The sequence below is a fragment of the Oncorhynchus mykiss genome, chromosome 3 (genome assembly GCF_057628025.1).
Source record: "Oncorhynchus mykiss isolate SJ-2025 chromosome 3, ASM5762802v1, whole genome shotgun sequence".
Taxonomy (NCBI): Eukaryota; Metazoa; Chordata; class Actinopteri; order Salmoniformes; family Salmonidae; genus Oncorhynchus; species Oncorhynchus mykiss.
The window spans coordinates 88,680,083-88,705,301 of NC_143024.1; the positions used below are offsets into that span (position 1 = coordinate 88,680,083).

The 25,219-nt window shown below is 44.4% G+C and overlaps 1 protein-coding gene and 1 pseudogene across 1 annotated transcript; one reads left to right on the plus strand and one right to left on the minus strand.

Moving 5' to 3' along the window:
• Positions 1-4,491: 4,491 nt before the first annotated feature.
• LOC110520607 (7-methylguanosine phosphate-specific 5'-nucleotidase pseudogene) lies at positions 4,492-5,482 on the minus strand (annotated as a pseudogene).
• Positions 5,483-7,896: 2,414 nt separating this feature from the next.
• On the plus strand, positions 7,897-24,979 carry LOC110520609 (major facilitator superfamily domain-containing protein 6). Its single transcript, XM_036975232.2, is given in 9 exon segments — positions 7,897-8,030; positions 9,655-11,262; positions 18,450-18,547; positions 20,268-20,429; positions 21,100-21,198; positions 21,854-22,107; positions 23,512-23,560; positions 23,563-23,604; positions 23,607-24,979. Coding segments are annotated over 8 exon segments (2,370 nt in total). The 5' UTR covers positions 7,897-8,030; positions 9,655-9,658; the 3' UTR covers positions 23,669-24,979.
• Positions 24,980-25,219: the final 240 nt, after the last annotated feature.

The following is a 25,219-nucleotide window of genomic DNA, read 5'->3' on the forward strand; positions in this document are numbered from 1 at the left end:
CTCCTTCCAGTGCATTACCCTGCAAGATACTATTTTTCAAATGCATTTCCCATTGAAGTTCATTAGAGCTGGACTATTATTGCCCTGCCAGAAGTATTTTGGTGGACATTTTAGTTAAAAAGGAGGTTGCTTGCAAGTTGTGGATTGTTATTTTAACTGTATTGAGGTGAGGTGTACTAATGACATGTGGCTGAGAAGATTGTGGACATTTTTAAGGCCTTTGTTTTGTCTATGAACACCCCCCACATTCATACCCTCTGCACATTCATACCCTCTGGACATTCATACCCTCTGGACATTCATACCCTCTGGACATTCATACCCTCTGCACATTCATACCCTCTGCACATTCATACCCTCTGGACATTCATACCCTCTGGACATTCATACCCTCTGGACATTCATACCCTCTGGACATTCATACCCTCTGGACATTCATACCCTCTGGACATTCATACCCTCTGCACATTCATACCCTCTGCACATTCATACCCTCTGGACATTCATACCCTCTGCACATTCATACCCTCTGGACATTCATACCCTCTGGACATTCATACCCTCTGGACATTCATACCCTCTGGACATTCATACCCTCTGGACATTCATACCCTCTGCACATTCATACCCTCTGGACGTTCATACCCTCTGGACATTCATACCCTCTGGACATTCATACCCTCTGCACATTCATACCCTCTGCACATTCATACCCTCTGGACATTCATACCCTCTGGACATTCATACCCTCTGGACATTCATACCCTCTGGACATTCATACCCTCTGGACATTCATACCCTCTGGACATTCATACCCTCTGGACATTCATACCCTCTGCACATTCATACCCTCTGGACATTCATACCCTCTGCACATTCATACCCTCTGGACATTCATACCCTCTGGACATTCATACCCTCTGGACATTCATACCCTCTGGACATTCATACCCTCTGGACATTCATACCCTCTGCACATTCATACCCTCTGCACATTCATACCCTCTGCACATTCATACCCTCTGGACATTCATACCCTCTGGACCTTCATACCCTCTGGACATTCATACCCTCTGGACATTCATACCCTCTGGACATTCATACCCTCTGGACATTCATACCCTCTGGACATTCATACCCTCTGGACATTCATACCCTCTGCACATTCATACCCTCTGGACATTCATACCCTCTGCACATTCATACCCTCTGCACATTCATACCCTCTGGACATTCATACCCTCTGGACATTCATACCCTCTGCACATTCATACCCTCTGCACATTCATACCCTCTGGACATTCATACCCTCTGCACTCCACTGGACGATAATACAGATTATTGCAAATCCTCTGATGACTGGGTTCTTTCTTGTAAATTGTTTCTATGAAGTTGTTCAATTGCTCTGCTATTTTATTATTATTATTATTATTGTATGAGGTGGGTTACCGCTGTGATGTGGGTTTTATATGGTGTGTATTCTCTTTTCTCTCCACTGGCTATCTGGTAACCAGGCTACACTCTAGGCAGTCTCTTCTGCTGATGTGTGTTGGTCTGGTAGTGGTACTCTCCCTATTCTACTATTTTCCTTTCGGCATGGTTAATACCTACCTGGTGCCCCAACAAAATCTTTATATTTACCCCTCTATAATAAATACCGCTACAACGTAACAAAATGTGTAAAAAAATGAAGGGGTCTGAATACTTTCCGAAGGCACTGTACTAGGAGTACCAAGTTAATATAGGTTAATATAGGTCAGGGTAAAAGTGACTTGGGAATCAGGATAGATAATAAACAGACTAGCAGCAGTGCATGTGAAGAGGGAGTGTGTGTGTATTGGAGTGTCAGTGTAGTATGTGTGAATGTATGGGTAGAGTCTAGTGAGTGTGCATAGAGCCAGTACAAGCGAGTCAGTGCAAAACAATTAAGATAAATCTATAAATAATAAAGGTGTCAATGTAAATAGTCTGGGCGGCCATTTTGATGAGCTGTTCAGCAGAGAAAATATAAACATGGCAAATGTTCAAAATGCTATTACTTTTCTCATGTACTTTCAATGTATCAAGGCTAAAGGTGGATGGATTCTTTGAGACCAGCATGGAGTGATACTGTAAAATGTCAATATTTACACATGGCTCGAATTACTATTACTTTGACCACAAGGTGGCACTGTGGCGCCACAAAAGTCCATTGTAAAACGTAGTCACGCACACAACCCTATGCCATAACACCGTATCATCAGATTCCATACTGATGATATCCACATAAAACAGTAGTCTATTGTTAAGAAGCTGAAAATAAGTGCCTAACATGAACATAATTTACTGTAATCATTCTCATAAAATAGACACTTCTCAACAACAACAAAAAGTGCGAGAACAAAGTCTCACAAAACAAAAAGATGGCGTAAGGTGCATAGAACACGAAGATAAAACACTGGCGTTTCAAACTGACACGGCAAAAGTCAAGTTAGATTGTCCTGTCTTCTTTTCCTTCATATGACAAAGATAGGTCCCACATGACAAACAAACCGTAACTCATTCAACTTTCATCTATACAGAGAAGACAACATCTATATCCAAACAACAGCACCCACACGCATACATACAATACCAGTCAAAAGTTTGGACGCACCTTCTCACTCCAGGGTGCCTCCCCACTTGTACTACCTTCCACATTGTAGAACAACAGTGGAAGACACCAAAACCACGAAACAACACATATGGATGGAATCATGCAGCAACCAAAAAAGTGCCGAACAAATCAAAACGTATTCCACATTTGATGTTCTTCAAAGTAGCCACCCCTTGCCCCGATGACAGCCCCGCACACTCATGGCGCTCTCCCAACCAGCTTCATGAGGTAGTCACCTGGAATGCACCTCAATTAACAGGTGTGACTTGTTAAAAGTTAATTTGTGGAATATTCTTTCCTTCTTAATGCATTTGAGCCACTCAGTTGTGTTGTGACAAGGTAGGGGTGGTGTACAAAAAATAAATCCATATTATGGCAAGAAAAGCTCAAATAAGCAAAGAGAAATGACAATCCATTATTACTTTAAGACATGAAGGTCAGTCAATGCGGAAAATTTCAATAAATCTGAAAGTTTCTTCAAGTGCAGTCGCAAAAACCATCAAGAGCTATGATTAAACTGGCCCTCATGAGGACCGACACAGGAAAGGAAAACCCCCTCCAAGTTCTTTAGAGTTACCAGCCTCAGAAATGGCAGCCCAAATAAACACTTCACAGAGTTCAAGTAACATACACATCTCAACATCAACTGTTCAGAAGAGACCGCATGAATCAGGCCTTCATGGTCGAATTGCTGCAAAGATACACTACTAAAGGACACCACTAAGAAGAGATTTGCTTTGGCCAAAAAACACAAGCAATAGACATTAGACCGGTGGAAATCTGTCCTTTGGTCTGATGAGTTAGAAGTTGAGAATTTTGGTTCCAACTGCTGTGTCTTTGTGAGATGCAGAGTAGGTGAACGGATGATCTCTGCATGTGTGGTTCCCACCGTGAAGTATGGAGAAGGTGTGATGGTGTGGGGGTGATTTGCTGGTGACACTGTCTGTGATTTATTTAAAATTTAAGACACACTTAACCAGCATGGCTACCACAGCGATACGCCATCCCATCTGGTTTACACTCTGCTGGACAATCATTTATTTTTCAACAGGACAATGACCCAACACACCTCCAGGCTGCATCAGATGACCTGGCCTCCACAATCACCTGACCTCAACCCAATTGAGATGATTTGGGATGAGTTGGACCGCAGAGTAAAGGAAAAGCAGCCAAGAAGTGCTCAGCATATGTGGGAACTCCTTCAAGACCGTTGGAAAAGCATTCCAGGTGAAGCTGGTTGAGAGAATATCAAGAGCGCGCAAAGCTGTCATCAAGGCAAAGGGCGGCCACCCCGAAGAACCTGAAATACAAACTATATTTTGATTTGTTCAACACTCCCCCGGCCATTACATGACCCCAAATGTGCCACTTCATAGCTTTGATGTCCTCACCACCACTCCAAAATGCAGAAAACAGCAAAAACAAAGAAAACCCCCTGAATGTGTAGGTGTGTCCAAACGTCCCACCGGTGCCATACATTCCTCATATGTAGACAGAGCATACATATCCCCAGTAACGTTTCTCTCCCCACAAACCCAATACACATTTACCAGACGGGGAAGTCACCTAATTTTCCTGTTCCATTTCAGTTGGACTATTGATGGTTCATAAACAATTGAGAATGTGACAGTAGGGTTGCTGAGCAAATCAAAACAAATTGTAGGACTATAAAGGATGTTGCTCTCAAGTTGTAAGTGTTCAACAAGGAATCAACTGTAGGAGCGTGGAAGGGCGACTCCAAAACACAGTCTGGAATCCATCCCAGCGACCCACACAAACAGCCATTGGAGCGTTAGTAGAAGACAAACCAAAAACAAAACCATTCTGACTTGGCTCATGGTATCTGACTACTGGCACTTCCTGAGCAAGAGCTTCCTAAACCAGCACGACATAATTCCTGTAGCGTCGGAACGCTTGTTACTGATTGGCCAGTGAGATGAAGTTCATGGTCAGGTCACTTGGTGCTGGTGAGGTGGAGCAGTAGGGCGTTCGGCACTTCCATGGTCTCATCCTTCACCAGCACGATGTCATAAGCATTCAGGTAGGACGTCTTCCTCTCCTCCACCTTGTCGTTGAGGAAGCCTATCTTGAGGATGTTCTGCATGCTGTGCACCCCATCAGCCATGGTCAGGTCCCCCAGAGAGTCTCCCACCGGCAGGACGTTGTGGCGTGACTTCAGCTCCTGGAAGTGGCCCGTGTTCAGCAGAGCTCCCTCCCTCTTGTTATAAATGTGGATCAGCTCCCCTTTGAACGCCTTCAGCACTCCAGTCTCATCAAAGTCCATGTAGTTGGAGAAGACCTTGACGTTGGGGTGAAAGACCAACGGCGGATCACCTCCTCCAGCACGTCTCCTAGCCCAGCAGAGAAGATGAGCAGATGGATGCTGTGCTCCTGCAGGTGGTCAAAGAACAGCTGGTAGAGCTCCCTGAGCATAGCATCGGACTCCTTCACCACATCCTGCAGCAGGTCTTTCCTGATGCGCTGCTGCACCAGAAGAGTATGGGCTTTAGTCCACCACTCCACCATGAGTGGCAGCTTCTCCTCCGCTGTCCGTTTGGAATCGATCTCTATGGGGTAATATGAGTTGAGCAGGTCCTTCAGCTGTGCTTTACACTCCTCACTGATGGGCCTGCTGTTTTTCAGGATATTGTGACTAGGAGAGCACCCCTTCCATTGTAGGCAAACCGTGTGAGGGTCATGTCGAAGTCTGAAATCACCTGAATCGTGCTGGTGCCAGCCTTCTGCATGGCCTTGATGATCTCTTCCACCCTCTGAGGGTCCCTCATACAGACTGAGAGACTGGACAGCTCTGGGATCATTTTTCTAGAGAGATGTTGTTTAATTCAAGAAAAGTTCAAAGATCCAAACGATGGATCTAGCTAGTGTCACGGCCACTCCTCTGCATTGCAGGGGCGGTTCCTCCTGCAGGCAGAGCAGGGTCGTTAGTGATTGGAGCCACCTGGGCTCAGGGTATTTAAACTGCTTCACTAACCACTCTTGTCTCTCTCTCTCTGCTCCTCCAGGCATGGTCCTGTTTTGTTTGTTCCTTTGTAGTTTTACGTAGTTTTCACTCCGTCATATTCACACAAACAGATTCACGCATCCCTGCACTTTACATACACCCTACATTATGATACTTTCACACCTCATTCCTTAGTCTTTGTTTAAGGTTAATACTTTTTTGTTTATAATAAAGAATATTTTTGATTGGCCTATACCTGTTGGTGTCCCCTCATTTATGCCACAGGCTATGAGCCCGCCTGTGACACTAGAAATGCAATCAATATTATATAGTTATATAGCTAGCTAGCTAGCATTTAGCTATGCTGCAATAACCAGTCTACCAAAAATCTCTCTCTTCCTCTTTTGCCCTGCAAGTGTATTCTCGTCAGACGTAATGAAACGACATCAGAAGTGTCCACTTAATTTGAGGGCTGAGGGGATAGGGTGTGTCTTTTATGTGTTTGGACTGCAAACTTCTTCATCTTCTTCTCTTGTATAATGGTGTTTGCAAACAATTGGATGTACATTCCGCCACCTACTGTGCGGGTGGATAATAAATATTAGTGGATTTTTTTGTATTATTATCAAACAAATATCATACAAACCTTTTACATTGCCAGGAATCCTAAACAAACAAATCATCTTAATAATACTAGTTTTAATTGCCTTTTTGTTTTTCATTCTGTTTTTCATTTTTGAACAACCATGTTGTTTAAATTCATTTATAAAGTGAAAAAAGTTAGGTTTTAAATTAGCCCTTTGCATTTGTGAATATAAAATTTACCTAATAAAGATCCCAAAAAGGAAATAATGTGGGTTAACATCACTTCTGGTAAGCAAGTTAGACTACCTTCACAATAAAAGCACACATTTCAAAACACTGAATTATCAATAACTCCTTAGAATACTATATCTACTAATATTGCTCTAATAATGACAAGTAATAAATCATGAACTAAAACAATGCGAGCCTCGCACTGGGCCTCCATGTCCTCTCACGGCGGGGGAGGGTGATCGGAGAGTGAGCACAGTCCGTTCCCTGCAGAGTTGACCCTGGGTCTGGGTTCTCCCTCGCCCTCGTATCCCCACAGCGAGTAGGTACTAGACACTTGGTAGTGAGTGTTGCAACAGAGGACAGATTATTTTTCCATGCTTCAGGTCCTGTTCTGTGAGCTTTTGTGGCCTACCACTTTGTGGCTGAGCCGTTGTTGCTCCCAGACGTTTCCACTTAACAATAACAGCCCTTAGTTGACTGGGGCAGCTCTAGCATGGCAGAAACTTGACAAACTGACTTGTAGGAAAGGTGGCATCCTTTGACTGTGACCCGTTGAAAGTCACTGAGCTCTTCAGTAACGCAGTAACCTGTCAGCAACAGGTGTAGTTGAAATAGCCAAATCCACTAACTAAAGGGTGTCCACATAGTGTATATTACAAATTCCAATTGGTTGTGGCTAACGCTAGCTCGGTGGATTACATTAGCTAGGTTAGGGTAAAGGTTAGGAGTTAGGAGTTAAGGGAAGGGTTAGCTAACATGCTAAGTAGATGCAAAGTAGCTCAAACATATATTAAGTAGTTACTAATTAGCTAATCCAACCATGCTCATTTCGTTTTTGCCTGTAGCAACCTTCTGTTTTATGTAACCATACCAAACGCAACATATCATACTCATTTGAGTGTCCCGGATTTTCGTTTACTATGTTACATCCAGTCAATGAGACCAGCCTGTCGGGGGGAACAAACGCTGCTATTTATCTGTTACTTTTATTTCTTATTCTTTAAAAATATATATATATATATATATAGAATAAAAAATCTATATTTTAAACTGCATTGTTGGTTAAGGGCTTGTAAGTAAGCATTTCACTGTAAGTAAGGTCTACCTGTTGTATTCGGCGCATGTGTCAAATACGATTTGATTTGAAATGCAGCTATTCTAACAAGCGAGTGGCTTAATCTGCTCTGCGCCTTTTATTTATGTCTGCTTAAATGAAAGAACTGGACATGCAGAAAGCAATATCGACGAGGACAAGAAGCCACTTTGGACTATCAGTGCATTCATCATCATTGAGTAAATGCGCAGTCAGTCTCATTTTAGGCTGCACGCACGCCACAACAGTCTGGATCTCTGAAATAGTCCAGCAGTCGTGAGCGGGCGAGAAATTACGTCAGTCTAGACTTCTCCGAAAAAGACGTGTGTTCAACATGAATAGCCCCGTATACGTTTGAAAGCGTATAATTATAGAACGGAATTTTTGACGGTGACATTAGCTGCCTGTCCGCATATTCATCCTATGAAAGTCGTCGACAATAGGACAGCTAAATTATGGCTCGAGAAGATACATTGTAGAAAAGCGGACTCAGACAACATTGAGACATTGAAACAATAATTTGGGTAAGAAAATAGCTTTGCTGTTTTTAATTTTAATTTTAACTTCCTACTATTGGCTTAATTTGTGTTAAATAGAATAACACGTTTAGATACGCCTTCTGTTTAAAAAATAGTACTAATAACATTTCTACATTGAATATAGATCTACATTTTTAATGTATTGTTGTAAGAAGAAACGTCTCAAACGACAGGTGTATAGCCTAGTAAATAATGGCCAGCTGCAGTGAAAAAACAGTTTATTATTATCAATGGTTGTGTGATGTTGTCTTGTCATTAATGCCCGAATATATTTGTATCGCGCAATGCACAGCTAGTCACAGGCTAACAGTTATATTGTTGGTACGCTACAGGGAAATGTGGAGTCATGTATCCTGCTGTACAGGCAGTAGTCTAATGGATATGTTTTCCCGAGTCTTTTATATAACAAAATGTAAGAGCTTTTAAACATCATACTCAATTGTCTTGCTAAACAAATTATTGTATTTTTTGACTGCACTTATAAGTTATTGTTATAGATGTTTTAGATTTTTCTACTAAATAATAAAAGCCTTATGATGACTCATCAGTGGTGAGCTTTGTTACTCCTGTCTGACCTTGCCATGACCCATATATTATTTATGTTAAAAAAAATAGACAACTTCAACATTTGTTTGTAAAACTATCATGCCAATCTTATGGGCAGTCAGTCCTTACATGCTAGCCCCATTTCCCACCGGTTTACCAAAAGTGTCTGGTTCAGAAAATGAAGGTGTGCTTTTTGTCAGCCCATAAACCACATGTTCCAAAAAGTCACAAGTCTCTGTCTGTCTGTCTGTCTGTCTGTCTGTCTGTCTGTCTGTCTGTCTGTGTCTGTCTCTGTCTGTCTGTCTGTCTCTGTCTGTCTGTCTGTCTGTCTGTCTGTCTGTCTGTCTGTCTGTCTGTCTGTCTGTCTGTCTGTCTCTGACTGTCTGACTGTCTCTGTGTCTCTGTCTCTGTCTGTCTGTCTGTCTGTCTGTCTGTCTGTCTGTCTGTCTGTCTCTGACTGTCTGACTGTCTCTGTGTCTGTCTGTCTGTCTGAATTCACTTTAAATTGAATGGGCTTTATTGGCATGGGAAACATATGTTTACATTACCAAAGCATGTGAAATACATGATAAACAATACAAAAAATGAAGGGTAAACATTACTCACAAAAGTTTTAAAATAATATAGAAATGTGTTATTTTAGTGGCTATGTACAGTAACGATGTGCAAATAGTTGACGTATGAAAGGGACAATCAAGATCAGATAAATATAGGTTGTATTTACAATGGTGTTTGTGTTCTTTCTCTATCTCCTCTCTCTCTCTCTCGCTCTCTTTGTCTCTCTCCCCCTCTCTTGCTCTCCTTTTCTCCCCATTCGTTCTCTCCCCCTATCTTTCTCTCCCCCTCTCTCACGCTCTCTCCCCTCTTGCTCACTTGCACTCACTCACTCACTCACTCACTCACTCACTCACTCACTCACTCACTCACTCACTCACTCACTCACGCACTCACTCACTCACTCACTCACTCACTCACTCACTCACTCACTCACTCACTCACTCACTCTCTCTCTCACACACACACACACACACACACACACACACACACACACACACACACAGAGAGAGATGGCGAGTGACGACCAGGTGGCCATCTTGACGGATGACGAGGGGTATCAGAAGAGGAAGTATGTCCTGGCAGAACCCTTCAACACCTTGTCCAACACCCTGGAGAAGATACCGGTGGGCGCGGGCCCCACCTCTACCTCCCAAGGTCCAGAGTTTCCCCCCACAGACAAACCTGACTCCCCCTCCTCCAACCCCAGTAATGACTGCCTGGAGAGGAACTGCGTGCGGATCGACAACCACCTCCTCATCTCCAAGGTCTTCTATTTCTTCTTCTATGCAGCCTATGGGTCCCTACACCCACTGCTGCCTGTGTACTACAAACAGCTGGGGATGACTCCCAGTCAGAGCGGCTTACTGGTCGGGATCCGGTACTTCATCGAATTCTGTAGCGCCCCCTTTTGGGGGGTGGTGGCGGACCGCTTCAAGAAGGGCAAGGTGGTGCTTGTGTTCTCCGTTTTCTGCTGGCTGGTGTTCAACTGCGGCATCGGTTTCATCAAGCCTGCCTCCATAACATGCGTGGAGAGGAAACCCACAGTCGCACGCCCCACCAGCCCTGCCCACCCCGGTCTGCCGGCCAATTACAGTAGGGACCGCAGGGGTGTGATTGGAGACTTGTTTTCCCTCTCTTTGAATCAACACGGTTTAGCATCAGACTAAGTTAGTGGCGGTCCCCTGCACAGGTATGTGAGGAGCGATGGTGGTAATGTTACTGGACCCAGCACTGTCACTAGACCTGTGCCTTCCCTCACCATCACAACAATAACATCTTCCCCTTCCACCACCCCCACTACAACAGCCAGCTCAAAACCTGCCTCAAATCTAACCACAACCAAACCAACCACCACCACAACCATTCCCAAAGTCTACCACATGATCTCCAACCACGACCAGGTGGAGACCATCTTCCTCCTGATCCTGCTAGTCATCATCATCGGCGAGTTCTTCAGTGCTCCGGCTGTGACCATAGTGGACACGCGCACCCTGCAGTACCTGGGCCCCCACCAGGACCGCTACGGCCTGCAGAGGATGTGGGGCTCCCTGGGCTGGGGCCTGGCCATGCTCTGCGTAGGCATCTGGATCGACCACACCCACATCAAGCTCTTCATCCAGGGCACTGGCTGCATCGTGCCCGATTACAAGAACTATCAGATAGCCTTTATTGTCTTCGGAGTCCTGATGGCCGTAGCTTTGATATTGTCCACACAGTTTTACTTTGAGAGTAGTACTAGTGACCACCGGCCAATGGAGGCTCAGCTGGAGGAGGATAAGAGACAGGAGGCAGAGTCTCCTCAAATGTCCAGTGGTGATTCATCTCCCAATGGGCATGCGGTGGAATCGTTAGAACCCCAAAGTGTCGTCAGCCAACCGTTTCGTTATCAGGACCTCATTCGGCTGCTGTGTAGCGTGCAGTACGGCTCAGTGCTCTTCGTGGCCTGGTTTATGGGATTCGGCTACGGCTTTGTGTTCACGTTCCTCTACTGGCACCTGGAGGACCTGAAAGGGACCACCACGCTATTTGGAGTGTGCTCGGTACTGAGCCACATCTCAGAGCTGGTTGCCTACTTCACCAGCCACAAGCTCATCGAGCTGGTTGGCCATATAAGGTTTATAAAAGGGGGCATGGGTCAAAAGCCCAGGGGGGTGGGGGGGGGGGGGGGGGGGGGTGGTATGTCTCAAAGCTGGATCAATGAGTTAGCCAGCTAACTTGCTTAAATGTTCGGAAATAACTTTTGGGGGGAATATATGGTTGAAATTGGCATGGATTGATTTAATTGTTTAAACCAACAACCCATGTTCAAGTTTAGCTTACCCCTCAGGTATGTTTGAACAGTAGTATACCCCTCAGGTCTGTTTGTACAGTAGTATACCCCTCAGGTCTGTTTGTACAGTAGTATACCCCTCAGGTATGTTTGAACAGTAGTATACCCCTCAGGTCTGTTTGTACAGTAGTATACCCCTCAGGTCAGTTTGTACAGTAGTATACCCCTCAGGTCTGTTTGTAGTATACCCCTCAGGTCTGTTTGTACAGTAGTATACCCCTCAGGTCTGTTTGTAGTATACCCCTCAGGTCTGTTTGTAGTATACCCCTCAGGTCTGTTTGTACAGTAGTATACCCCTCAGGTCTGTTTGTACAGTAGTATACCCCTCAGGTCTGTTTGTACAGTAGTATACCCCTCAGGTCTGTTTGTAGTATACCCCTCAGGTCTGTTTGTAGTATACCCCTCAGGTCTGTTTGTAGTATACCCCTCAGGTCTGTTTGTAGTATACCCCTCAGGTCTGTTTGTACAGTGGTATACCCCTACGGTCTGTTTGTACAGTAGTATACCCCTCAGGTCTGTTTGTAGTATACCCCTCAGGTCTGTTTGTAGTATACCCCTCAGGTCTGTTTGTACAGTGGTATACCCCTCAGGTCTGTTTGTACAGTAGTATACCCCTCAGGTCTGTTTGTACAGTGGTATACCCCTACGGTCTGTTTGTACAGTAGTATACCCCTCAGGTCTGTTTGTAGTATACCCCTCAGGTCTGTTTGTAGTATACCCCTCAGGTGTGTTTGTAGTATACCCCTCAGGTCTGTTTGTACAGTGGTATACCCCTACGGTCTGTTTGTACAGTAGTATACCCCTCAGGTCTGTTTGTAGTATACCCCTCAGGTCTGTTTGTAGTATACCCCTCAGGTCTGTTTGAACAGTAGTATACCCCTCAGGTCTGTTTGTAGTATACCCCTCAGGTCTGTTTGTACAGTAGTATACCCCTCAGGTCTGTTTGTAGTATACCCCTGAGGTCTGTTTGTAGTATACCCCTCAGGTCTGTTTGTAGTATACCCCTCAGGTCTGTTTGTAGTATACCCCTCAGGTCTGTTTGAACAGTAGTATACCCCTCAGGTCTGTTTGTAGTATACCCCTCAGGTCTGTTTGTACAGTAGTATACCCCTCAGGTCTGTTTGTAGTATACCCCTGAGGTCTGTTTGTAGTATACCCCTCAGGTATGTTTGTACAGTAGTTTACCCCTCAGGTCTGTTTGTAGTATAACCCTCAGGTGTGTTTGTAGTATACCCCTCAGGCCTGTTTGTAGTATAGCCCTCAGGTCTGTTTGTACAGTAGTATACCCCTCAGGTCTGTTTGTACAGTAGTATACCCCTCAGGTCTGTTTGTAGTATACCCCTCAGGTCTGTTTGTAGTATACCCCCCAGGTCTGTTTGTAGTATACCCCTCAGGTGTGTTTGTAGTATACCCCTCAGGTGTGTTTGTAGTATACCCCTCAGGTGTGTTTGTAGTATACCCCTCAGGTGTGTTTGTAGTATACCCCCCAGGTGTGTTTGTAGTATACCCCTCAGTATACCCCTCAGGTCTGTTTGTAGTATACCCCTCAGGTGTGTTTGTAGTATATCCCTCAGGTCTGTTTGTACAGTGGTATACCCCTACGGTCTGTTTGTACAGTAGTATACCCCTCAGGTCTGTTTGTAGTATACCCCTCAGGTCTGTTTGTAGTATACCCCTCAGGTCTGTTTGTAGTATACCCCTCAGGTCTGTTTGAACAGTAGTATACCCCTCAGGTCTGTTTGTACAGTAGTATACCCCTCAGGTCTGTTTGTAGTATACCCCTGAGGTCTGTTTGTAGTATACCCCTCAGGTCTGTTTGTACAGTAGTTTACCCCTCAGGTCTGTTTGTAGTATAACCCTCAGGTCTGTTTGTAGTATACCCCTCAGGCCTGTTTGTAGTATAGCCCTCAGGTCTGTTTGTACAGTAGTATACCCCTCAGGTCTGTTTGTACAGTAGTATACCCCTCAGGTCTGTTTGTAGTATACCCCTCAGGTCTGTTTGTAGTATACCCCCCAGGTCTGTTTGTAGTATACCCCTCAGGTCTGTTTGTAGTATACCCCTCAGGTGTGTTTGTAGTATACCCCTCGGGTGTGTTTGTAGTATACCCCTCAGGTGTGTTTGTAGTATACCCCCCAGGTCTGTTTGTAGTATACCCCTCAGGTCTGTTTGTAGTATACCCCTCAGGTCTGTTTGTAGTATACCCCTCAGGTGTGTTTGTAGTATACCCCCCAGGTCTGTTTGTAGTATACCCCTCAGGTCTGTTTGTACAGTAGTATACCCCTCAGGTCTGTTTGTAGTATACCCCTCAGGTCTGTTTGTACAGTAGTATACCCCTCAGGTGTGTTTGTAGTATACCCCTTAGGTCTGTTTGTAGTATACCCCTCAGGTCTGTTTGTACAGTGGTATACCCCTCAGGTCTGTTTGTACAGTAGTATACCCCTCAGGTCTGTTTGTACAGTAGTATACCCCTCAGGTCTGTTTGTAGTATACCCCTCAGGCCTGTTTGTAGTATACCCCTCAGGCCTGTTTGTAGTATACCCCTCAGGTCTGTTTGTGTATCTGTATGTCTAGTCATCTCCTGCATGACAATGACTATAGGAGTTTGCAAGATAGCACAAACTGCTCTGGAACCAGGTATTCTGGTATTGTGGGACCAGGCTACAGAACCCAGGTCAGCTCATTCTGGTATTGTGGGACCAGGCTACAGAACCCAGGTCAGCTCATTCTGGTATTGTGGGACCAGGCTACAGAACCCATGTCAGCTCATTCTGGTTTTGTGGGACCAGGCTACAGAACCCAGGTCAGGTCATTCTGGTATTGTGGGACCAGGCTACAGAACCCAGGTCAGCTCATTCTGGTATTGTGGGACCAGGCTACAGAACCCAGGTCAGCTCATTCTGGTATTGTGGGACCAGGCTACAGAACCCAGGTCAGCTCATTCTGGTATTGTGGGACCAGGCTACAGAACCCAGGTCAGCTCATTCTGGTATTGTGGGACCAGGCTACAGAACCCAGGTCAGCTCATTCTGGTATTGTGGGACCAGGCTACAGAACCCAGGTCAGCTCATTCTGGTATTGTGGGACCAGGCTACAGAACCCAGGTCAGCTCATTCTGGTATTGTGGGACCAGGCTACAGAACCCAGGTCAGGTCATTCTGGTATTGTGGGACCAGGCTACAGAACCCAGGTCAGCTCATTCTGGTATTGTGGGACCAGGCTACAGAACCCAGGTCAGCTCATTCTGGTATTGTGGGACCAGGCTACAGAACCCAGGTCAGCTCATTCTGGTATTGTGGGACCAGGCTACAGAACCCAGGTCAGCTCATTCTGGTATTGTGGGACCAGGCTACAGAACCCAGGTCAGCTCATTCTGGTATTGTGGGACCAGGCTACAGAACCCAGGTCAGCTCATTCTGGTATTGTGGGACCAGGCTACAGAACCCAGGTCAGGTCATTCTGGTATTGTGGGACCAGGCTACAGAACCCAGGTCAGCTCATTCTGGTATTGTGGGACCAGGCTACAGAACCCAGGTCAGCTCATTCTGGTATTGTGGGACCAGGCTACAGAACCCAGGTCAGCTCAGTCTGCTGTAGTTATCCTACACAGTTGCAATATTATTTTCTGTCCTTCAGTTTAATTTAATTCCACCGAATAGCTCACCTTTCTCGCAGATTTGATGAGAAAGGATAAAAAAAATCTAGATTTGGTTAGACTTTTCACTTGTTCCCTTTTTTGGTCGGTGAAGTTAAACAATGGCCAAATACAGTGCCTTGCGAAAGTATTCGGCCCCCTTGAACTTTGCGACCTTTTGCCACATTTCAGGCTTCAAACATAAAGATATAAAACTGTATTTTTTTGTGAAGAATCAACAACAAGTGGGACACAATCATGAAGTGGAACGACATTGATTGGATATTTCAAACTTTTTTAACAAATCAAAAACTGAAAAATTGGGCGTGCAAAATTATTCAGCCCCCTTAAGTTAATACTTTGTAGCGCCACCTTTTGCTGCGATTACAGCTGTAAGTCGCTTGGGGTATGTCTCTATCAGTTTTGCACATCGAGAGACTGACATTTTTTCCCATTCCTCCTTGCAAAACAGCTCGAGCTCAGTGAGGTTGGATGGAGAGCATTTGTGAACAGCAGTTTTCAGTTCTTTCCACAGATTCTCGATTGGATTCAGGTCTGGACTTTGACTTGGCCATTCTAACACCTGGATATGTTTATTTTTGAACCATTCCATTGTAGATTTTGCTTTATGTTTTGGATCATTGTCTTGTTGGAAGACAAATCTCCGTCCCAGTCTCAGGTCTTTTGCAGACTCCATCAGGTTTTCTTCCAGAATGGTCCTGTATTTGGCTCCATCCATCTTCCCATCAATTTTAACCATCTTCCCTGTCCCTGCTCAAGAAAAGCAGGCCCAAACCATGATGCTGCCACCACCATGTTTGACAGTGGGGATGGTGTGTTCAGGGTGATGAGCTGTGTTGCTTTTACGCCAAACATAACGTTTTGCATTGTTGCCAAAAAGTTCAATTTTGGTTTCATCTGACCAGAGCACCTTCTTCCACATGTTTGGTGTGTCTCCCAGGTGGCTTGTGGCAAACTTTAAACTACACTTTTTATGGATATCTTTAAGAAATGGCTTTCTTCTTGCCACTCTTCCATAAAGGCCAGATTTGTGCAATATACGACTGATTGTTGTCCTATGGACAGAGTCTCCCACCTCAGCTGTAGATCTCTGCAGTTCATCCAGAGTGATCATGGGCCTCTTGGCTGCATCTCTGATCAGTCTTCTCCTTGTATGAGCTGAAAGTTTAGAGGGACGGCCAGGCCTTGGTAGATTTGCAGTGGTCTGATACTCCTTCCATTTCAATATTATCGCTTGCACAGTGCTCCTTGGGATGTTTAAAGCTTGGGAAATATTTTTGTATCCAAATCCGGCTTTAAACTTCTTCACAACAGTATCTCGGACCTGCCTGGTGTGTTCCTTGTTCTTCATGATGCTCTTTGCGCTTTTAACGGACCTCTGAGACTATCACAGTGCAGGTGCATTTATACGGAGACTTGATTACACACAGGTGGATTGTATTTATCATCATTAGTCATTTAGGTCAACATTGGATCATTCAGAGATCCTCACTGAACTTCTGGAGAGAAGAGAGCTGCACTGAAAGTAAAGGGGCTGAATAATTTTGCACGCCCAATTTTTCCGTTTTTGATTTGTTAAAATAGTTTGAAATATCCAATAAATGTCGTTCCACTTCATGATTGTGTCCCACTTGTTGTTGATTCTTCACAAAAAAATACAGTTTTATATCTTTATGTTTAAAGCCTGAAATGTGGCAAAAGGTCGCAAAGTTCAAGGGGGCCAAATACTTTCGCAATGCACTGTATTTTGAAAGTCATCTCACCTTCAGTGAATAGACAGTCTTTCATTTCCTGCCAAGGTCGTGGGAAAATGTTTTTTTTTGTTGTTGTTGTTGCCCGCACTACAGTTGTCTATATCAGTCCACTAATACAGGACTGTTAATATTGATTTTTTACAGCCCTACTTCCCACGGCTGTGCTTCCTGTCCTGTTCCTGTGTGAACTATTTTAGTTTAAGATGTTTGTAGTGGAGTATTATGACGGATCAGGGGTGAAAAAATAACCACAACATGGTAGTAGTGCTACTTATACTATCTCTCTGTCTCTCTCTCTCTGTCTCTCTGTCTCCTCTCTGTCTCCTCTCTCTCTCTCTCTCTCTCTCTCTCTGTCTCTCTCTCTCTGTCTCTCTCTCTGTCTCTCTCTCTCTGTCTCTCTCTCTGTCTCTCTCTCTCTGTATCTCTCTCTCTGTCTCTCTGTCTCTCTCTCTCTCTCTGTCTCTCTCTCTCTCTGTCTCTCTCTCTCTCCCTGTCTCTCTCTCTCTCTCTCCCTGTCTCTCTCTCTCTCTCTGTCTCTCTCTCTGTCTCTCTGTCTCTCTCTCTCTGTCTCTCTGTCTCCTCTCTCTCTCTGTCTCTCTGTCTCTCTCTCTGTCTCTCTGTCTCTTTCTCTCTCATCCACCACATCTCATATCCGGCCCATCTGGACATTTATAGCTTGTTAGCGAATAATATACTACAATCAGCCTTTGCGTTCGTTTACTTTTAGATTAAGTTCAAAGGTCGTTTTTGTTTCATGAGAGAGAGGCAATAGAAAGAAGTTTGTAAACTGGAATCATTTAAGTGTTTGGTAAATGTGTCAGTATATTTGCATTGTATTTGCATTGTCAGATCAGTGGTTTGATTGGACAGGACGTTGTCATGGGAGATGGGCACCAAATATCCAACGGTCTGGGAAGGAAATATATTCTGTTCAGAATAGGGTTGCATAGCTACCGGTAATTTACCAAAGTTACCGGAATCTTCAGTAATTTTGGTAATTAACAGATTATCTATGGTAATCTATCGTAGCTTTGGTAACCCTCACATTAAACACCAATGTTATTCACTGAGTTGATGGTTTATATTTAAACCATATTTAAAACCATCTTATTATTTAATATATTTTACATGTGATAAGGCCCAACAGAGGGCCAGAGACTGTCATAATCTGAAATACCCAAAAGGGCCACTAGATGTCATGTGATAGATTATGTAAAATCCTTGAAAGATACCAAAATCCTGGTAATTTACTGGTAAACTTAGAAATGTTTCCAGGAATATACCCTCCCCTTGCAACCCTAGTTCAGAATGACAATAACAAACCAACCACAATCCTTGGACAGTTCAGGTTTGACCTCTGAACTTTGGCCTTGCTTTCACCTGCAACTCTGTTGTGGCAATAACCTCCTATAGGCTAGGGTTTAGGATAGGGTTACAATTTAGGATAGGGTTATGTTTGTGATTGGTGGATTGTTATTTGAACAGTGTAGACAGTAGTGATAGTTCCAGAACATCAATAACACATCTGTGTTCCATGACCTTCTCCTCCCCTCTCCCTCCACAGGGTGCTGTACATCGGTCTGGCCTGCAACACAGCTCGTTTCCTGTACATCTCCTACCTGGAGAACGCCTGGATCGTCCTGCCCATGGAGGTCCTTCAAGGTTAGGCTACACTGGGTGTCACGGCGTGGCATATGTTGACTTAGCTTAGCTTAGCTAATGTTAACATTAGATAGAAAGAAGGCAGAAGCAGTGTTTGAACTGGCTGCACCAGTGCACTTACATTGTTGGCATGTTGGCTCAGAGTTCATATCAGGCAGGACAGGAACTCTCCTCTCAATGAAATGAAAGGCTTTTCCTTTGCCTGGAAAACACCCTTTTCCTCTGTATCTAGACTTCACTAACAGCCACTTAGGCCATGAATAACAATGTTGCAGCTGCACACGAAAGATTAACATTCAAGGACGCTTAAAATGTTTGTAATCATTTACTAGAGGTGTAACAACAGCCAACAAAACATTTAGAGACGCACTGAATCTCTTTAAAAAAATCTCCATCATTCTAAAAGAAGTGGTATGACAATATTTGTATTTTATTTAACATTTATTTAACTAGACAAGTCAGGTAAGAACAAATTCTTATTTACAATGACGGCCTACCCCGTGCCGAACCCAGAAGATGCTGGGACAATAATAGTGCGCGGCCCTATGGGACTCCCAATCATGATACAGCCTGCAACACAAACAAAATGGCCGTAGCTCTGGTCTGGCCATTGTTTTCTAATAGTGGGAGGTTATGCCACATTCACGTCATGTTGGAAACTCGGGAACTCTTAAAATGAACCTATGTTATTTGCGTAGCGCTTCCTATTGGTTGATTCTGATCATTCCCAAGTGGGAAACTCGGCTATCCTCTTTTTACAATGAGTAAGCAAGTTGGAAATTTCAGTGTCCGACATGACGTGAACACGACACACGTGACGACATGGGCCAGCTAAAGAGCTGAATAGGGGGCAAGGCCAGGCCGGACTATGGAGGGTAAGCAGGCTCAATGGCTTTGTTCTATTATTGGTGTACAATGAGACATGTTGACTTGGAACTAGCTGGTTGAGCCACTTCAAACACGGCACACCCAGCGAGGGTTAAGTCCTCTCTCTCTCGTCTGTCGCTTGCCATGAACGCTCTCTCTCGGGTTCCGCTGTGGTGCTTGGTGGTTGTTCCTCTACAGGAAGCCAGGTTTTCCTGTGTCTACTCTTCTCAATGGCAAGGCTGTGCTCACTGAGCCTGTACTTTTGTCAAGGTTTTTCTAAGGTTTTGATCAGTAACCATGGTCAAATAGTTAGCCATGGTGTACTGTCGATTTAGGGCCAGATAGCACTGCATTTTGCTTTGTGCTTGTGTTTCCTAATAAGCAATGTAGTTTTGTTTAGACTGTTGTAAATTGTTTTTATCTGATTGATTGGATGTTCTGGTCCCTGAGGCTTCAGTGTGTTAGTAGAACAGGTTTGTGAACTCAGGACCAGCTGGATGAGGGAACTCTTTTCTTTTCTCAGCTCTTGACATTGTAGGGTTTGGTAATGATGAGAGGTGGTCACTGTATTTTAGATGTTTCCAAAACTGAATTGCTCTTTTCTGAGTTTTTATTATTAGTGGATATTGGCCTAATTCTGCGCTGCATGTGTTGTTTGTAGTTTTCCTCTGGACATGTAGGAGAATCTTACAGAACTCTGCATGTAGGTTTTCAATGGGGGTGATTGTCCCATTTTGGTGAAATCTTCTTTTGCAAGTTGACCCCACATCCCACACTCTCTGTCTCTCTCTCTCTCCTTGTCTGTGTGTCTCTCTGTCTCTGTCTCTCTCTGTCTGTATCTCTGTGTATCTAGGTGTGACCCATGCCTCAGTGTGGGCAGCCTGTATCTCCTACCTCAGTGCTGCAGTGCCTCCAGAGCTGAGGACCTCTGCCCAGGGTATCCTCCAGGGCCTGCACCTAGGGCTGGGCCGGGGCTGTGGGGCCATGGTGGGGGGAGGCTTCGTCAGTGTTTTTGGTAAGAAGAACCACTGTGTGAGGAGAAGTTGCATTTAATCAAATTAAGTGTCCCCCAGTTCTAGAGTATGTAAAACACATTCAACCAAAGAGAGATGGATCTATTGGCGTCACCCGTTAAAGGTACTGTCAGGAGTAAAGACTGCTATTCGATGTTCAATTTGCTGTTCAATGGTCATTCATTGAAATGACTATTGAGAACAGCAGTAACTATTGTAGATGGTACATTTAACAGTGGCTAACAGAACAGAATGTAGCTTCACTCCTACTTGAGCAGCTAGTTGTACTCACATGTGTCATACTCTCACATGCCTTTCCAACTGTTGAACAACGCCTCCTCTCCTTAAAAGGATGCCCTGTCCTCCATGGTTTTCATAAAATAACCCAGGTCTTAACTCTTAATAAACTGCCCCATCTTCAATCATTAGGATTGGAATTTGATGGTCTGGAATGCATTTGGCAGCTCTCCCAGAATAACAACTGTGTGTCTCTCTCTGTGTTCTGAAACACACCTTGATGACTGTGGTAACATATATCCTTTACAGTCCTGAAATGGTCATTAATTCACAGTTTTTCTGTTACATGAAAAGCAATGAGTGAAATACATTTTTTGAGATTTTGTTTCCAAAAGCCTATGGAGCACACGTTTGTCTTTTTGGGTTATGGTTTAGGAGCGGCCCACACCTTCAGAGGGATAGGAATGGTGTCCCTCGTCATCCTCCTCCTCTTCGCTCTCATCCAGTGGCTGGCTGTGCAGAGTGGGAACAAAGGTATGTGCCATTAATGTTTATTTTATCCTACCCTGTACCCTTCATGGCATGCCTCTGCATGGACTTAGGCCTACAGGAAAACATAATTTACTTCACCTATTATAATCCTTAGTGGAAAAGTTACTGGCTCCCAATCTGGCAAGCATAACATTTACTTCACCTATTAAACCCCTTAGTGGAGAATTGACTGGCTCCCAATCTGGCAAGCATAACATTTACTTCACCTATTAAACCCCCTAGTGGAAAAGTTACTGGCTCCCAATGTGGCAAGCATAACATTTACTTCACCTATTAAACCCCCTAGTGGAAAAGTTACTGGCTCCCAATGTGGCAAGCATAACATTTACTTCACCTATTAAACCCCTTAGTGGAGAATTGACTGGCTCCCAATCTGGCAAGCATAACATTTACTTCACCTATTAAACCCCTTAGTGGAGAATTGACTGGCTCCCAATCTGGCAAGCATAACATTTACTGCCATTCACTTTTTATTATCTTTCTCAATCAGCAACTGAGAAATTCATAGACAGTAGAATGCTGCATGAATCATATTTAGGATCTTAATAGTGGAGATTGTTGTTAGGTCAGACACGTTAACGGAATAATCATTTTGAAGCCAGGAATTATGAAACATTTAGCTTGAGTTGTTTTCCAGATCCCAGAATGCTGGCGGAGAACATCCCAGTCCCCTCCAGCCCTTTTCCCATAGCGACCATAGACATTATCCAATCAAATAACGGAGCCGCCACAATGACACCACCGAGGAAGACCAAGCACCAGGAGGATCAGGAGGATTTGAGCGAGCCTGCCTGGGTGGTGTCCGCCTCGCCCTGGGTCTCCCTGGCCTTCGCCCTGCACCAGATCAGAGAGATGGCTACCATTGCCAGGAGTAACCATCAGCCGCTGCAGGTACTGTAGGTAGACAGGGTGGCTGGCAGCTCGTGGGTATCAAGGATAGACTGATGAGTTCATGGATATACTGGTGGGTTCAGGGATATACTGGTGGGTTCAGGGATATACTGGTGGGTTCAGGGATATACTGGTGGGTTCAGGGATATACTGGTGGGTTCAGGGATATACTGGTGGGTTCAGGGATATACTGGTGGGTTCAGGGATATACTGGTGGGTTCAGGGATATACTGGTGGGTTCAGGGATATACTGGTGGGTTCAGGGATATACTGGTGTGTTCAGGGATATACTGGTGGGTTCAGGGATATACTGGTGGGTTCAGGGATATACTGGTGGGTTCAGGGATATACTGGTGGGTTCAGGGATATACTGGTGGGTTCAGGCATATACTGGTGGGTTCAGGGATATACTGGTGGGTTCAGGGATATACTGGTGGGTTCAGGGATATACTGGTGGGTTCAGGGATATACTGGTGGGTTCAGGGATAGACTGATGAGTTCAGGGATAGACTGGTGGGTTCAGGGATATACTGGTGGGTTCAGGGATAGACTGATGAGTTCATGGATATACTGGTGGGTTCAGGGATATACTGGTGGGTTCAGGGATATACTGGTGGGTTCAGGGATAGACTGATGAGCTCAGGGATATACTGGTGGGTTCAGGGATATACTGGTGGGTTCAGGGATATACTGGTGGGTTCAGGGATATACTGGTGGGTTCAGGGATATACTGGTGAGCTCAGGGATATACTGGTGGGTTCAGGGATATACTGGTGTGTTCAGGGATAGACTGGTGGGTTCAGGGATAGACTGGCAGGTTCAGGATTAGACTGGCGGTTTCAGGGATAGACTGGTGGGTTCAGGATTAGACTGGTGGGTTCAGGATTAGACTGGTGGGTTCAGGATTAGACTGGTGGGTTCAGGATTAAACTGGTGGGTTCAGGGTTAGACTGATGGGCTCAGGCTGTGCTTTGAAGCTGGGCCCAAAGACATATCACTGGGCAGAGAAATAAACAGGTAATGTTTGTGATTTTTACATTTGTGATAATGAAATGTGACCGGAATGTTTATCTAGCAATGTTTGCATGTTCCAGCCAAGGTTCCATGTTGTATCATGTCCTGCTGAGAATTGTCTTCTTTATTTCATGCATCCCATCTTGAAGAAAGGTGAGAATATAATACCTGCCTTTAGAACGGTATTTTATGAAGGTGTTTTTTCATATTGTAGCGACCTTTAACCCAAGTCCTAGCGAGCTCGGCAAGAGGTTTGGACCTCTAGGCGTAGCGGTTAACGTGTTGACTTGACTTTCGCTGGACCCGAATTCACTACAATATCTACAACATTTTGCTAAGTAGTATTATTACAGTAGTAATGTAACACTTTACCTTTGCTCTGATTGGTAGGAGATAAATGAGATCGGCACAGATGATCCAACTGATCCCAGTCCCCATCCTTAGAACCTCCCCAGACTGGTCCCTGTCAAGTGGGACCCGCTCTCTGACCAGGACCCCCCCTACGCCTGCTGATCAACCACCCCTCTCCACGGGGCACACACAGTAGAGGACTGGAAAGAGGGGACACGTTGCACATTGAGGAACTGCCCTAAAATGTTTTCCTTCCAAGCAACACCAAGTCAAGGCCCATGCACAGCTGGGAAGTCCAGCTAAAAGAGTAAGGAGTATGATTTATACAGACTGGACAGGAGAGAAATACTGACCAAAATGAAGGAGGTTGAATTCGTCCTCCTAGCAAGACAAGTCTTAACCAGCTGAGGAAAAACTCTTTGACCGATCTATTGTTACTCTGTCAAGTGGACATCAAACGAGTAACAGAGTTGTATTTATTTTGCTCATCCTGGAAATCTGGGATAGTGGGTTCGATTGAATAAGGCTCCATTTGTCTCGCTGGCGCTCAAAGTGCCTGAGCCGCGGTGCTGTTGTAGGTTGGTGATTCACACTCCTGTAGCAGTGCCACACTGAATCTAAAACGCTGAGTGTAATGGCTGCTTTGCTTGATGTGGACTGTAGAGATTCCTCTTTACATCAAGTTTAGGTGCCAATTCAATAGGCGAACGTTGTGTAAAGTTGCAGATAGCAATGTTATTAATATAACTGGTTTTATTACTTATTCTACATGTCAGAGAGACGTGTGTTCTGAGGTTGGTGGCACCTTAAATGGAGAGGGCTCGTGGTAATGACTGGAGCGGTATCAGTGGATCGGTATCATATACATCAAACATATGGTTTCCAGGTGTTTGATGCCGTTCCATTTTCTCCATTCCGGCCATTATTATGAGCCGTCCTCCCCTCAGCAGCCTCCACTGTTCTACATACTATGTTGATATCCGCCTGTTCCCACAACTTTGTGCTCTCTTAAAAGTGGCCCGGCTTTTATATGTAAATGTTAACTGTGTCTAGTGACGAGTCTACAACCTATCAGCCACTGATGCTGTGGAAGAATAGATTCGGAAAAGGGTTTATGATGTGATCGTTTCAGATCTGGTATGATATCCACCAGGCTTTTAGGGTCTGTAATTACTACAAACTATAACACCATGAGTTATGTAGAGACCACTTTCTATATGTATTGATAAAGTGTCTCCAGGCCAAGATGTCTAAACGTCAAATATTTCACTATGATCATATTTAGACAGAAATAATTGTCAATGATATCAAACTGCTTTCCTCCCAAGGGACTATCTAAAACAGTTGTATTGTAATGACCATTTCACATGCCTTGTCTGCTGTACGTAGCCTATCTTCTACCTGACAACTAATACTCCTGGTGCACTGTGGCCTTTATCTTTTCAAGGTGAAACAACAGTTTGCAATACGTCACTGGAAAAGTTTTATTTTTTTTAACTACCAAAAATGTGTCCTTCTAATTTAATATGAAGAATATGCACCCAATTTGAAATCACTTTAATGCTGTTTGATATCAAATGTATGTAAAAAAAAAAAAAAAAAAAATGTTTTTAAAAAAAAATCTAAAATCAAGCATAGGCATATTTCTAGCCATGAGGGAGAAAACTTTTGCTCTTGACAGACATAGTCCAATCAAAATCTCAATTTGATGTTTCCAGCATGTGATTGGCTGTCCCCGAGGCTGCAG